Here is a 14,996-nt window from a genome sequence, read left to right on the forward strand (position 1 = left end):
GGAGTTCCCCACATCAGATCCAGCCCCAGGTCCTGAGACACACCCTCTGCCCCCCTCTTGCTCCCGTCTTGGTCCTGTTGTTATTCTTGTTCCAAATGCCTTTCTTTACCATGTCCTCCCTGCCTTTGCAGCTGAATGGTCGCCGGGTGACCCTGCCTGTATGGCCTGCACAAGGTCGGGTAGGCATTAGGCACAGTGGCTCTTTTATTGTCCTCTACACGGATTTGGGGCTTCAAGTTCGCTATGATGGGAACCACCTGGTCAAAGTGACAGTGCCCTCCACCTATGCTGGCCGGCTCTGCGGGCTGTGCGGTGAGTTCCTTGGGCACCTGCAGGCAAAGCCAGGACAACAGGAAGGAGCCTGTCCCATTCATTGCTTAGCCACACACTCAGTTCGGTGTCCCAGGTGCTTGTCCCTGCTGCATGGGTGGAGGGCATTAGGCGTGAGGGTGGGTGTTAAGGGAAGCTCAAGGTGAAGAGAAAGTTAACCTTAGTCTGTGGAGTGCAGAGCGAAGGAGCCGCATGGGGGAAGGAGAGTGGTGGTCCTGGGGCTGGGTCTGCTTGCAGGATTCGTCTGTGGCCTCTGTTAACTGCTCTCTCCTCCAGGAAACTACAACAGCAACAGCTCAGATGACAATCTGAAACCAGATGGAAAGCCTGCAGACAACTCCATCGAACTGGGGGTTGCCTGGAAGTCAAATGAATACTCTGAATCTGGGTGAGCTGGGAAGAGAGGGGCGATGGACCCGGGGGAGAGCCTCTGCAGGCAGCCTGCAGGTGTCCTCGGTGTCCCCAATCTCTCCGACACTGGATTTGATGGAAGGTTGTTCGGACCTCCCGTGCCCCTGCCTCCTGTGCTTACTGATCTGTCCCTTTGGAGACCCTTTGGGCAGTCTATACTGAGAAGGAACCTTCCTTCCTTCTGTATCTTCTGACCTTCCTACTTGAGGGCACAACTTTGTTCTCTTCTCCTGTTCTTATTCATGTCCCTGTTTTTCTCTCTACTTTTCAGTTTTGGAGAAGGTTCCTCCAACCCTAAATTCCTATCTTTCCTCCCTTTTTTGGGGTTAGCTGCTTCTCTGCGGGTGGCAAACCTCCCAGATGCCAGGAGAATGAAGTGGCAGACACCTGGAATAAGAACTGTAATGTCTTAATCAACCCTCAGGGTAAGCCTCATCCCCCGCTGGCTCTTTTTGCCTCCCCCAAGGCCAGAGGAAGAGGAGGGGGACTGGTCAGGGAGGCAGGAAGAGAGACATGAAATAGACGGAAGGTCAGGAGGAGGGGTGCAGCGGTAGTGTGTACCTTCTTGGGAGCCTGAGGGATAAGCTGCTTTTACGTCTCAGGAAGTAGGTTCTCAGTAAATACAGGTTTTGTTGAAAATGGATGTCGAATTTGCCCCAAGCAGCTGCCTGGTTCTGGTCCCTTCCCAGGTTTCTGCTCTTCTCTCACACACCTATGGTTTCCTCCTCTAGGCCCCTTCTCCCAGTGCCACAAGGTGGTACCCCCAGAATCCAGCTTTGCCAGTTGTGTGCATGGCCAGTGTGGGACCAAGGGAGATGCCCTGACCCTGTGCCGCTCCCTGCAGGCCTATGCATCCCAGTGTGCACAGGCCGGCCAGCCCCCTGTCTGGCGGAACAGCACCTTCTGCCGTAAGTGACCTGCAGCCTGGAGGAGTCCTCCCCACCCCAGCCTTGTCCTCTCCTCCTTTCCCTACGTTCTGTTCCTCTGATCTTCCCTTCACAGCCTGGTGCTCAGCGCCCACAGGGGACCTCCTCTGTTCTCCACTCTCCAGTCTCCCCAAGCCCAACCCTCATCCTCTACTGCACCCGGAGCCTCCTCCACCCGATTCTCACCCCACCCAAAAGTCCACCCTCACTTGGTTACTGCATCTTTCCTCTTACCTAGGCCAGCTCTGTTTCCTTTCTTCCTGTCTTTCCCAGGAACTCATTTTTTTTTTAATTGCGTGTAAAATATACATACTGTAAAATTTCCCATTTTAAAGATTTTTTTTTTTTTTTTACAGAGAGGAAGGAAGAGAGATAGAGAGTTAGAAACATCGATGAGAGAGAAACATCGATCAGCTGCCTCCTGCACATCTCCTACTGGGGATGTGCCCGCAATCAGGAACATGCCCTTGACCGGAATCGAACCTGGGACCCTTCAGTCCGCAGGCCGACGCTCCATCCACTGAGCCAAACCAGTTTTGGCACCATTTTAAAGATTTTTAAGTGTCCAGTTCTATAACATTAAGTACATTCACACTGTTATGCAACCATCAACTCCATTCATCTCTGGAACTTTTTCATCTTCCCAAACTGAAACTCTGTCCCCATTAAGCACTAACGTCCCATCCCCACCCCACCCTCCCTAACCCCGGGCACCCAGCATTTTCTTCTCTGTCTCTATGAATTTGACCGCTCTAGGGACCTCATGTATTTGTCTTTTTGTGACTGGCTTGTTTCACTTAGCATAATGTACTCAAGGTTCATCCATGTTGTAGTATGTGCCAGAATTCCCTTCTTCTTAAGGCTGAATCATATTCCATTACCTGGATTGACCCCATTTCATTTGTCCACTGGTCTAATGCACATTCCCAGGAATTATTGATGTCCCAAGGGCAGGGAGGTGGAGATCACTCAGCCCTTCCTAACACTGGTTTCTTATTAGCTCTGAAGTGCCCTTCTGGCAGCAGCTACAGCCCCTGTGCCAACCCTTGCCCAGCCACCTGCCGCACCCTGAACACCCCAAAAGACTGCCCGGCAGCACTGCCCTGTGCCGAGGGCTGCGAGTGCCAGAAAGGCCATGTCCTGAGTGGAGCCTCCTGTGTGCCCTTCAACGAGTGCGGCTGCACCGACCCCCGGGGCTCCTACTACCCGGTGAGAGGCCAGACAAAGGGGTGTGCTGCCCTTCCAAGCTCTGCGAGTTTGGGGGCAGAAGGAGTAAGGCAGGCCAGTACGCGGGGCTGAGGAGTAAGCCCAGAGCCAAAAGGCTGAGAGAGGGTTGCGATGGAGGTAAACACTGAGTGAAGCCAGCCTCACAGGGAGCTCTCGGGGTGTGGGGGGTCAGTCTGTCTCTGGCTTCCAAGTGTCTGCTGCATGCCCACATCCCACAGCTTGGGGAAAGCTGGTACACGGACACAACCTGCTCCAGGCTCTGCTCCTGCTCCACCCACAACATCTCCTGCCTCGACACCTCCTGCAACCCTGGACAACTGTGCTGGGCCCTGCACGGGCTGATACGCTGCCGGAGTTCAGGTATGAGGCCACTGAGCATGCAAGAGGACCCCCCAGCCACCAAGACAAGCTCTCCCCAAGTTCCCCTTATACTCTCCTTGCTGCCGTCTGTGGCGCTCCAGTTTGTGGCCCTGCTGTCCAGAGCTTCTGGTGGGGAAAGATGACCACTGCACTGTCTGCTGGGAAGGACTCCTTGAAGTCACTCATGGTTCTCCCACAGCGGATGTGGACTTAGATGGGACATTCGAAGTCTCTTCCTGGCAGAATAATACCCGTCCTACCCCTAAGCCTCACACCAGCTTAGCCCTTGTTTCTTGATTCTTTTATTTTGTCTTCCTTCCCTTTGGAGGCCCCTTGCCTTCACATCCTTTCCTTGAAGGTGAGGAGAATGCCTGTTCTTTTTTTTTTTTTTTTTTAAATATATTTTATTGATTTTTTACAGAGAGGAAGGGAGAGGGATAGAGAGTTAGAAACATCGATGAGAGAGAGACATCGATCAGCTGCCTCTTGCACACTCCCTACTGGGGATGTGCCCGCAACCAAGGTACATGCCCTTGACCGGAATCGAACCCAGGATCCTTGAGTCCGAAGGCCGACGCTCTATCCACTGAGCCACACCGGTCAGGGCGAGAATGCCTGTTCTTGATTGAGGCTGGGCACTCCTCAGCCACCTCTCCCCTGCAGGTATGGGAGTGTGCCGGATTGAAGACAAGTCCTACTATGTGAGCTTTGATGGCCATTATCATGCCATCAGGAGCACCTGTGCTTATGTCCTGGTGAAAACATGTCACTTCACCACGGACCTGCCCTTCTTCAAGATCAGTGGCGAGAATGAGGAGAGGGAAGGCCAATCCCCTGCTTTCTACCTCCGCCAGCTCAACATTAGCATCTTTGATTCCCTGATCACCCTCCAAAAGGACCATCATGTGCTGGTGAGCTGGGCGACACAGGCAGGGACAAAGGAAGCAAGCTCTGGGGAGAGGGCTCTCTGGTCCTTCTTCCTACTCGCACGCCCTGCTCTCCTCTGCAGATCAATGGCAAACAGGTCACCCTTCCCTCGAACAACCGGGTCCGGGGCGTCCGCATCTCTGCCAGTGGCACCTACACGGTGCTCAGCCTTTACATTGGGATGGAAGTCAAGTTTGATGGCAACGGGTTCTTAGAGATCGAAATCCCTAGAGCCTATTATGGAAAGGTGAGGAAAACACCTGGCTCTTGTCCTAGGGGAGTCAGCACCCCCACAAGGGGTGGGGCCCTCAACCCAAGATGGCCCTGCCCAGAACAGGAGAGGGATGACAAGTGCTCCCTTCTCTTTAGAGTGGAAAAAGGGGTGCTAAATGAGAAGTGCTTTCCTGCCCCGACGCTGCAGGCTGACACTCCCCTCTGCCCCCCAGGTCTGTGGCATATGCGGAAACTTCAATGATGAGGAAGAGGATGAAATAATGATGCCCAATGACGAACTAGCCCAGAATGACATCGATTTTGTGCATAGTTGGCAAGATAAGGAGGCCAACCCAAAGTAATTGTCCCCAATATCGTTCTGCCTTTTCATAGGAACAGGAGTTGGGACTCTAGATAATGTGGCACACCTCGGGTAGAGGGCGCGGAGCCCTTCCTTCATGTGTGTAATGTGACTGGGAATGGCTTCTGGGTTCTGGGAGCCTATTTGGAGAAACATGCAAGTTTTCTTTTCTTGGCTTCAAAACATGGGCGGGAACCGAGGCTGCATGGAAGGTGGCCAGAGCTCAAACCAGCTTCCCAGTGAAAACAAGAGGTGTCTTCGGGGTCATTTGGGAGCACCAGATACTTTTCAGAGGTGGGGCAGTGGCTACCCCTATGATGACCCCTTCCCCTTCCCAGTTGCCAAGATGACCAAATAGATGAGCAGATGAAGACCAAAGCAGGATATCAGGAGACTCAGAGTGCAAACTGCAAGCCATCTCACCTAATGAGAGCCATGAAGCACTGCAAAGTGGCCTTTCAGACCCCGGCTTGGACCAAGTGTGCCGCCCAGGTGGCCCTCACGCCCTTTCTGCTGGACTGTATGCACAACCTCTGTGAGTTAAGAGGCCTAAGCCACGCCCTCTGCGACTCTCTGCAAGCCTTTGGGGCCGCCTGCCAGGCCCAGGGGCTCAAGCCCCCAATCTGGAGAAACAGCAGTTTCTGCCGTGAGTGTCCCCTATGGTCATCCCAAATAGTTCCCAACCCCTGTTTCTATCTGTGGATAGAAAAAGCTGTTCTCCTTTCCAATGACTTCCGACCCACTTCTGACCTCACTGTCTCTGAGGAGCACTGTGACAATAACCTCTTAGCCCAGGCCCCTCCCACCAGGACAGCACGCTGTTTCTCATCTACTTCGCTAACACTGTCTTTCCAAAGGATATGTGATCATGTTACTCCCCTGCATGGCGGTTGTCTGCAATATGAGTCCAAGCTCCTGCCTGAGATGTATGGTGTCCTGCGCACTGCCCCAGCCTCTCCTCGCCCACCCCTGTCCTGAGCATCTGCCATCACCTGCACCCAGTGACCGCATTCCCCACACAGCCCTGCTTTCCCGCACCCTCCCTGCCTTTATACACACTGCTCCTGGCACCTAGAAAGTTCTTCTCCCCTCCTGGCAGACTTCTAGGCGTCCTTCTGGAGCGCTTTTCTTTAACATTTTAAAAAAGAGATTAGTCACGGACCATAATATTCACTCCTTTCCTTAAAATATATTTTTATTGATTTTAGAGAGGAAGGGAGAGGGAGAGAGAGATAGAAACATCAATGATGAGAGAAAATCATTGATCGGCTGCCTTCTGCAAGCTGGACATTGGGGATGGAGCCTGCAACCTGGGCATGTGCCCTGACCGGGAATCGAACCCGTGACCTCCCGGTTCATAGGTCAAAGCTCAACCACTGAGCAACGCTGGCCAGGCTTCACTCCTTTATTTATTTTTTATTATTGTTTTATTGCTTAAAGTATTACAGAGTATTACATATGTCTCCTTTTTTTCCTGCCCTTGACAATCCCCTGGCCTCCCCTACCCCCCAGTGTCTTATGTCCATTGGTTATGCTTATATGCATGCATACAAGTCCTTCGGTTGATCTCTTACCCCCCCTCCTGCCCCCCAACTGGGCTTCACTCCTTTTAAAGTGTACAGTCCACTGGCTTTTTGAATGTTCACGAGGTTCTACAACCATCACTACTATCTAATTCCTGAAACTTTTAAAATTTAAAACAGTGATTAAAGTGTTGTTAGTATGCGATGCATTCATATGGTTCAAAAACTTTAAAAGTATTAAGAGTCCTAGTGAAGTCTCCCTCCCACCCTGACCCCATGGGTGGAGTGCCTAGCCTGCTCTTATCAGCACCTCCGTATTTTTCCCAAGGTCTTTCTGCACATACAAACGTACAACTCTACTTTCCTTATTTTCTCACAAATAGCCTTTGAGACACAGTTTTTTGCACTTTTTTTCACTTGGCAATCTAACTTGGCGATGCTACTATATCAGAGATTCTCTTCCATGTCAGATAGCCACGTCCCACTTTGTCTTGCAGCTGAGTACCGTGCCATTATTCTATCATAATCCGTTTATCATCATTTATTTAACTAGTTTCCTATTAATGGACTTTCCAGTTGTTTCCAATCTTTTGTCTCCCAAGCTGAACTGGGAGAGCCATTCTTTTTCCTTCCTTCCCTGGGGCCCTGGCACATAGCCCACGATCACCAAGTCTTTACCCCTCCCCTTGTTTCCCCCCAGCTCTGGAATGCCCCACCCACAGCACCTACACATCCTGCGTTCCCTCCTGCTCACTTTCCTGCTGGGACCTGGAAGGCCAGTGTGATGACACCAACGTTCCCTCCACCTGCGAGGAGGGCTGCATTTGCCAGCCTGGCTATGTGCTCAGTGAGCAGCAGTGTGTGCCCAGAACGCAGTGCGGCTGCAGGGATGCCCAGGGCCGCTCCCTCCCCGTGAGTGGGGAAGGGGGTTGGGGTGGGAACAGCACACCTTGAGGATGGTACGCTCTCCTTTCCTCAGCCTCTCTCAGCCTGGGGTGCCGTGTCTGCATGGCTGGCCCGACCTGGGGCAACAGGGCAGGGCGGTCTCCAGCCAGGCCTGGGCTGGGGGTGTGTGGTTTGGATCTGAGGAATTCAAAACTTGGGATACAGCACAGTGTATTGGAGGAGCATGGCCTTGGTTTGAATCCTAATGGTACCACTCAGGGGACTGTGTTACCTCAGTTTCCTTATCTGTAATATGGGTCCAGTAGTTAACTCCTGAACAACATATGTAGGACACCAAGCACAATGCCCCTAGGGCAGTGATGGCGAACCTTTTGAGCTCGGCGTGTCAGCATTTTGAAAAACCCTAACTTAACTCTGGTGCCGTGTCACATATAGAAATTTTTTGATATTTGCAACCATAGTAAAACAAAGATTTATATTTTTGATATTTATTTTATATATTTAAATGCCATTTAACAAAGAAAAATCAACCAAAAAAATGAGTTCGCGTGTCACCTCTGACACCCGTGTCATAGGTTCGCCATCACTGCTCTAGGGGGTGGTACAGTGACATAAGTGTGTGGATGGCTCTAAAACTGCCTCTAGCCTGCGCCAATTAAGCTATTTAGACTGTGGGCTTGGGCTGAAGGGGTGAAGGAAGGAGAACTGGCCTTCCCGCCTCATTCCCTTGCTCTTCCTATGGCTTCCACAGACAGGGACAACCTGGCTCTCCAGTGGCTGCACCCAGAACTGTACCTGCAGAGCAGGAACCATTCAGTGCCAGCCCTTCGCCTGCTCCTCTGGCTCTCACTGCCAGACCAACTCCAACGGCAGCAGCACATGCGCCCCCCACAGTAAGGGAGGCATATGGGAGGTGGAGAGCGGCTGCAACGCTCTGCGGAGCGAAAGCCAAGCTCAGGCATGGGGTGGGCCTGGGTTCTCCGTGGCTCCCTGCGAGGCATGACCCTCCATGGGATTCACTCCTTTAAGAGCATAAGGAGGGAACTGGACGAGATGCTCTCGGGTTTTTAATGGGACTGAGAGAGGGGCAAGTTTCAGCTTAAGTATCAAGGGGACTCAGGGCTAAGGGGGGGGCGACAAGAGACCAGGGCAGGATTCTGGGGGCCGTTATATCTGGGCAGGATGCCTTCTCAGTGCTGGCCCTTCTTGGCAGAGTTGGAACGTTGCTCAATTTTCGGAGACCCCCATTACCGCACATTTGACGGTGTTAGCTACCACTTCCAGGGCCGCATGACCTACATCCTGGTCAAGACCGTGGACACACTCCCCAGGAATGTGGTGCCCCTGGTCGTGGAGGGACGCAACAAAATGCATACGCCCCTCAGCCAGATCTTCCTGCAGGAAGTCATTGTGATAGTCTACGGCTACACAGTCCAGCTCCAGGCTGACCTGCAGCTTGTGGTAAGAGGCGGGCCAGGCCGGGAGGTTCTGGGGAGGCCACCTGGAGCAGGTGAAGCCTGGACTCTGTTCCCTGGGAAGTTTCTGATGGCGGCTGCCTGATTAGTGTCATCCTCATGTCATGGGGAGAGGCGGTGGAGGGCATGTGATCAAGCAAAAGGCTGGAGAGAGAGAGGGGGGATGAGAGAGAAAGAGAAAGCCTGCAATGAGAAGGTGGAGCCGCCTGAGGAACTACCAGGGCCATCCACTCTGCTAATGTTTTTGCAAGAAAGGGGCTGGGGCTGCAGGGGCAGCAGAACTCTGGGAGGCCTTTGCCACACAGACAGGGAAGCCTACTGGCGTGTCTCATTCCATGGAACAATGCCACAGAGAGGCACTGAGCTGTGCCGGGAGAGGCAGAGCCAGAGCGGAAGAGGGGCAGGTTGAGTCAGGGCTCCCCTGGCTCCTGTCTCCCCTCTCCAGGTCAACGACCAGAAGATGGACACCCCCTTCAACCCCAACCAGCAACTGCAGGTTACCATTCGGAGCAATCGGCTGTATCTGATCACTGATTTTGAGTTCACTGTCAGCTTTGATGGGAAGAGCAATGCAGGTACCTGAGGCTGGGACAGAGACATTTCTGGGATGGCAGCGGGGGAGGCGGGGGACCACATCTTAGACAGACCTAGCATGGTGAGAGAGGACCCCTGCCTGGGAGGGGGGCCCTGAGCTCCAATGGAGGCCCCAGGAGGGTGGGAAAGCAAAGAGGTGGGGAGTCTTGGATGCCCCTTCCTTCTGCAGTGATCTCCCTGCCCAGCACGTACCAGGGGCTTGTGTGTGGCCTGTGCGGGAACTTTGACAAGAATCAGGACAATGAATTTATGCTGCCCAATGGTGCCCTCACCCAGAACCTCAACCATTTCGGCAACAGTTGGGAGGTGAAGACCAAGGGAGGCCTCCCCCGCTTCTCAAGGTGAGAGGGTTGGGGCTCGGGGCAGGGAGGCCCAGGCTCCAGGGCATGAGCAACAGCCCAATATCTGTCCACACCCCACTCACCCCATAGTCTCAGCAGCAGAGGAAACCCACAGGCGAGTGCCCGGACACATTGCCTGATTCTCCTAATCCTGGGGGTGGAGGGGCACCTGTGCCCATGCCCTCCCCTCAGTTCTTCCTAAATTCATGGGCTTCTGTGCGCCTCCCCTGGCCCTTGGCTGTCTCTGCCCCAGGTCCATCCAGGAGGAGGAGGAGGAGGGAGACGAGAAGGCAGGCTTCCATGTGTCAGAATGCAGCCCAGAGCAGCTGCAGTTCATCAACAGCACCCAGGCCTGCAGGGTGTTGGTGGACCCCCAGGGCCCCTTTGCTGCCTGTCACCAGATTGTGGCCCCGGAGCCTTTCCAGGAGTGAGTCAGGAGCCCAGGACACTGGGAATTGCCTTTCTCTGGGTCCTGCTGCCTGTCTCTGTCTTTCCCTGTTTGGCTCACTTCTCTGTGGCCTCCATACCTTGTGACCCGCCCCCTACACACACACACACACACACACACACACACACACACACACACACACTGCCTGATGTCTTTCTACTGGGGCTTCCAGGCTTATTCTGCAGGGCTGGGTATGATTGCCCCCTCCCCCTCTCTGACAGCCTTCACTGTCCCCGCGGCTCCCCTAGGCACTGTCTGTCTGATCTGTGTGCCACCCGGGACCCTGAAGAGCAGGAGGAGCTGCGCTGCCAGGTTCTCGGCGCCTACGCCATCATCTGCCAGGAGGCAGGCGCCACCCTGGTCAGCTGGCGGGACCACACTCACTGCGGTGAGGCACTGACCTGACCCCTCAGCCACTTCTACTTCTGTTCAGCTCTGTGCCACCACCATTGCTCCTACCTGGGGCTTCCCCAATGGGTGCCCCATCACTCAACACTCACCGTGCCAGTGTCCTCCCAACCTAAGCCCTCTTTGCCTCTGCCAGGGAAGCTTCAGCCCCACCTGTCACCAATCTTGCTCCTTCTCACCAATGCCCACCTTTTCTCCTCCATTTCCTTCATGTGCTTTAATGTCACAGAGAGACACCCAGAGCCGGCCCACTCTCTGGCTTCCTTGCCTATACCTTCTTGGCCGAGTTGGAACAATACTCAATTTTTGGAGACCTCGTTTCCCCCTCCAGTCCCACACTCCCCACACCTGTTGGGCCGACCCCAGCTGGCCACTCTCTGACTGTGACTCTGTCCCTTCAGCCTTGGCGTGCCCAGCCAATACCATCTACCAGAGCTGTATGACACCCTGCCCTGCCTCTTGTGCCAACCTGGCGGCTCCCAGGGACTGTGAGGGCCCCTGTGTGGAAGGCTGTGCCAGCCTCCCAGGCTACGTCTACAGTGGTGCCCGGAGCCTCCCCCTGGCCCTCTGTGGTTGCACCAACAATGGCATCTACTACCAGGTCAGGGGTGTGTGGGAGGCCCTGGGGGGTGGAGGTGTGGAGGCAGGAAACTAGGGCCTTCTCCTCCCAGCCCTTCTTCCCTCTCCAGCGGGGCGACACCTTTGTGACTGAGGATTGCTCTCAGCGCTGCACCTGTGTCAGCTCAGAGCGCCTGCTGTGTGAGCCCCTCAGCTGCAGCGAGGGGGAAATCTGCACCCTGGGGAACCGCACTCGTGGCTGCTTCCGAGGTGAGCCTAGATCACCCTTGGCTTTCAGCTGCCTCCATACCTCAGGCATCCCTGGACTGAGGACTGATGGGACTCCTCCCCATCAGTGCCAGCAAGTGTGTGCCGTTTAGTTCTGCTCCTTCTCGCTTAGCCCCTTCCTTTGTCAAGAGGGGCAAAAGGTAAGGACCTGATGTGTCCTGAGCATCTGCCGCCTGCCAAGCACTGAGCACCAGCTTTCCACGATCTCCTTTAGGCCTCACTCAGCACTTGGCAGCAAGCACGATTGTCCCATTTTACAGGTTAAAAAAACAAGGATTTCCGAGGTGAACAATTTCCCTAGAGCCAGGGCTAGTGAGCACAGAGACAGGAATGGAAGCTGCTGCTTTCTTCCCTCTCCTGGACTGTGGTTGTCCTCCCAGAACCTCCCCCCGCAACCCCCTTCATCCTTGTAGAAAGCCCGTGTCTGCGGAACCCCTGTCAGAATGACGGGCACTGCCAGGAGCAGGGCGCCCACTTCACCTGCGAGTGTGGACTGGGCTATGGAGGAGACCTCTGCACGGAGCTTCGGGACGTGCCGCTCCCCGAAAAGCCAGGTAGGAATTTCATCTCTGGCCCTGGGTCCTCACGGTCCCTGCCCCACCAGCAACTGCCACTACTCCATGTGTATAATGTTCACATCTAATAGATATTACAGGCATATAACAGATAGGTAATATAGTGTTAATATAATCTATATTATAGAAAATATAATATTATCCCTAGAGATTAACAAGACAGGGTTCTCAAAGAATCTGAGTCACCGGGGAACCTCTCTGAACCCCAGCTCTCTTCTGAGGTCTATATGCCTCACCCCCACTGTTACTTCCCCTCTGGTGTCACTCCAGGCCTCTCCAAGACCTTTTGTTGTTTTTCCCCCTCCAAAACTACAATTCCCTTGAGCCCCTGGGCCAGTGATTCTCCAACTTTGTCTTACTTAAGATTGGGAAGGGGGCAGGGCTGGGAGGGTTGGCTTGTGTAACACATTTATTCCGAGAATCACCCCCAGAGACTCAGATTTAGTAGGTCTGGAGTGGGCCCAGAAATCTGCATTTTAACAAGCTCCCAGGTGACCGATGGAAGTGATTCTAGGATTCTTCTTTGAGAAGTGCTGGTGGAGATGCTGCCCTGGACTCCAGGGACTGTCTGGATGAACACCCCCGCCCCCCCAAAAGGCACATGGGAGTTATGTGCCCAGAAACGGAAAGAGTTCCTGGGGAAGGGGGTGGCACTAAGGACTTGGAGCCCCTGGGGCAACAGCCCCCTGGAGGAGTTACCAGTCACAACCAGGGATTTAGGGGGATGCAGGACCTTCAGGATGACAACCAAAGGCCAAAAGCAAGTGTGTCCCCCTCCACCCCTTCCTGACCCATTCCAGAAGTGTCCAACTTTGCGGCCATCCTGCTGGGAATGCTGTTGCCCGTGGTGGTCATAGCGCTGGCGGTGGTCAGAGAATGTGTTTCCAAGAGGAGGAGGAGGTGAGTGCTGGGAGAGGGGCTGAGGAGGGGCAGCTGGGGGGTGAGTGAACATGGGGGGTGGGCACCGACCCTCTGTCCCCACCATCCCTTAGGGAGAAAACGCAGAGTCAGAACAGAGCCAGGCTGGCAGACACAGGTGAGAACCAACCCCACCGCCCAGAACCGGGAGCGGAGGCAGCCTCTAACACAGGCTTTCTCCCTTTCCCCCCAGATTTTGTTCCAGAACCTGCCTTCAAAGTCACGTAGTTTGAGTTGTCCTGAGAAAGAAAGAGATAAAATAATTTGTTTTGAGAGTGGATTTCAATCACGGCGGAAGGAGGGCCTGTGAGATGGGTCTCTGGGGGGAGAACTAGGAGGGAGTTAGTTTGAGTTGTCCTGAAAAAGGAAGAGATAAAATAATTTGTTTTGAGATGTGGATTTCAATCACGGCGGAAGGAGGGTCTGTGAGATGGGTCTCTGGGGGGAGAACTAGGAGGGAGAGGTGTGTGGGCCATCAGGCTGTGCCCCACAGAACGCCCAGAGAGGGATGTCTGAGGAGGTGAGGTCTGTTCCTGAAGCAAAGCCACATCTGGATGGGCAGTCAGCCCTCTGGCTTCTGGGATACAGGAGGAAAGACTGCATTCGTCATGTTTTCCCCCTAGGAATCCTCGTTCTCAGAGGACCTGGCCCCGAGCTTCCCACCAGGGGTAGTGAAGTGGTCCCGAGGAGTCTGACATTCCTAATGATGCGATGACGTGTGGGCAGAGGCTAAGAATGGGAAGTGTGTTTTATTTTAAAAGGGTGAACAGGCCTATGACCCTCTGAGGAGGCCCCCACCTTATGCACACATCCATTTCCCAAAAGGACCTAAGGGTTACCGTGGCAACAGAGTGGGACTTGGGGCCTCTTGCTGAGGAGTCTTAGGTTCCATCATAGTAGGAGAGACAACACCCCCACACTTCAGCCTGAGGTCAAAGGGAAAACAGTTTGACCCCACCCCTGCCTTGTGCCTCGCACCAGGTGGGTCCTTGTGTGGGAGAGGGGGTGGGACAGTCTCCTTGGGCTCAAAGGAAAGGAAGGCTCCCAACTGGGGTGTGGGGGGATCGGGATGTAGGGTCCCAAGGGTCAGTGGCTTGGGTTTGGGGACACCAAGGCAGGCAGGACACTGGGTTCTAGAAAGGTATCCTTATCTGTGCTTAATCCTCTGAGATCACCGACCCTGCAGCCACCTTCCTTTTAGGAAGCAAGACCTAACGTGGTTGGCGATAGGGCTGGGGGAGGAAGGAGTGCCCATGGCCAGACCACCCTGAACCTTTGCTGGGGGAAGCAGCTCACACGGTGGGGTGTGGTAGGCAGGCTCAGGAATCCTGGAACTGGGCTGGCCATGCTTTAATCCGGGTGCCACGGGGCTTCCTGCTGTACACCTGCACAGACCGCCACCATCTTTAACCCTTTGCCTCCGTTCTTCATCTGTGCCCTGCTCCCTTGATCTATTCCTCCCCCAGCCAGCCCAGGTCACCTTCTCAGCCAAGTGTCCGGTTGTCAGGGGAAGGGGTGGCCTGAGCCAGCATTCTCCAGATAGACCTCCTCCTCCTGGATCCAGGCCCCTTGTCCTTGGCAGGACTGAGTCCCTCCCTCCCTTGGAGGTAGAATATGGGCAATATCTCATCAGAGGAGGAGACAGAGAATTCCAGATTACTGAGATGGGATCACTGCCTGAGGCTCCCTGGGCTGGGAGAGGCAGAAGCTATGATTTCGGATCCTGCACTGACCCCAACACCACAACAGGGGGGGCAGCTGAGATGCAGAAATAACAGCTGCGCCATTTAAACAAAGCTGCCCTAGTCCAGGCCTGCCCCTGCAGGTGTCCCTGAGGGCGGGCAGACTGGGAAGAAAGAAACAGAAGATGGCAGAGAAAAGCAACGGGGATTGACCCCATCTTCATCCTTCTGGTTGGGAGGGAGAAGTGGGGGAAGAACCCAAGTACTTTCCCCCTCCCCTTCCCCAGAGGCTGGGAGAACCTGCCTGGGCAGCATCTTGAAAGGGGGAATTGTCCTCCTGATCCAGCCCAGCATCTGTGTTATGTGTACACACGTGGGGGCCTGCATCCTCCACCCCAGCTCTCCGCACCTCCCCCACGGCCAATGCAGACACTTTCCCCCTCTGTCTTTAAACCCACCCGTTGTCAACATCTGGTCTACATCTGTCTCCATCTGACTGGACCCCCATCCCAGTGGATTCTCCCC

At 54.3% G+C, this 14,996-nt stretch overlaps 1 protein-coding gene across 1 annotated transcript in view; it reads left to right on the plus strand.

Moving 5' to 3' along the window:
- ZAN (zonadhesin) overlaps positions 1-13,017 on the plus strand; it is a 28,737-nt gene extending 15,720 nt beyond the window's left edge. The window contains exons 18-40 of the mRNA XM_014550115.1: positions 132-312; positions 607-718; positions 1,072-1,166; positions 1,473-1,649; positions 2,668-2,876; positions 3,113-3,254; positions 3,918-4,165; positions 4,264-4,428; positions 4,628-4,752; positions 5,094-5,401; positions 6,979-7,190; positions 7,936-8,077; positions 8,398-8,645; positions 9,105-9,234; positions 9,423-9,594; positions 9,848-10,021; positions 10,291-10,430; positions 10,852-11,051; positions 11,140-11,278; positions 11,710-11,850; positions 12,672-12,771; positions 12,864-12,907; positions 12,983-13,017. Of these exons, the coding sequence (XP_014405601.1) occupies positions 132-312; positions 607-718; positions 1,072-1,166; positions 1,473-1,649; positions 2,668-2,876; positions 3,113-3,254; positions 3,918-4,165; positions 4,264-4,428; positions 4,628-4,752; positions 5,094-5,401; positions 6,979-7,190; positions 7,936-8,077; positions 8,398-8,645; positions 9,105-9,234; positions 9,423-9,594; positions 9,848-10,021; positions 10,291-10,430; positions 10,852-11,051; positions 11,140-11,278; positions 11,710-11,850; positions 12,672-12,771; positions 12,864-12,907; positions 12,983-13,017 (3,639 nt within the window). The remainder of the gene's footprint in view (positions 1-131; positions 313-606; positions 719-1,071; positions 1,167-1,472; positions 1,650-2,667; positions 2,877-3,112; positions 3,255-3,917; positions 4,166-4,263; positions 4,429-4,627; positions 4,753-5,093; positions 5,402-6,978; positions 7,191-7,935; positions 8,078-8,397; positions 8,646-9,104; positions 9,235-9,422; positions 9,595-9,847; positions 10,022-10,290; positions 10,431-10,851; positions 11,052-11,139; positions 11,279-11,709; positions 11,851-12,671; positions 12,772-12,863; positions 12,908-12,982) is intronic.
- The last annotated feature ends 1,979 nt before the right edge of the window (positions 13,018-14,996 follow it).

This window comes from Myotis brandtii, unplaced genomic scaffold, assembly GCF_000412655.1.
Source record: "Myotis brandtii unplaced genomic scaffold, ASM41265v1 scaffold583, whole genome shotgun sequence".
In the NCBI taxonomy this organism is placed as follows: Eukaryota; Metazoa; Chordata; class Mammalia; order Chiroptera; family Vespertilionidae; genus Myotis; species Myotis brandtii.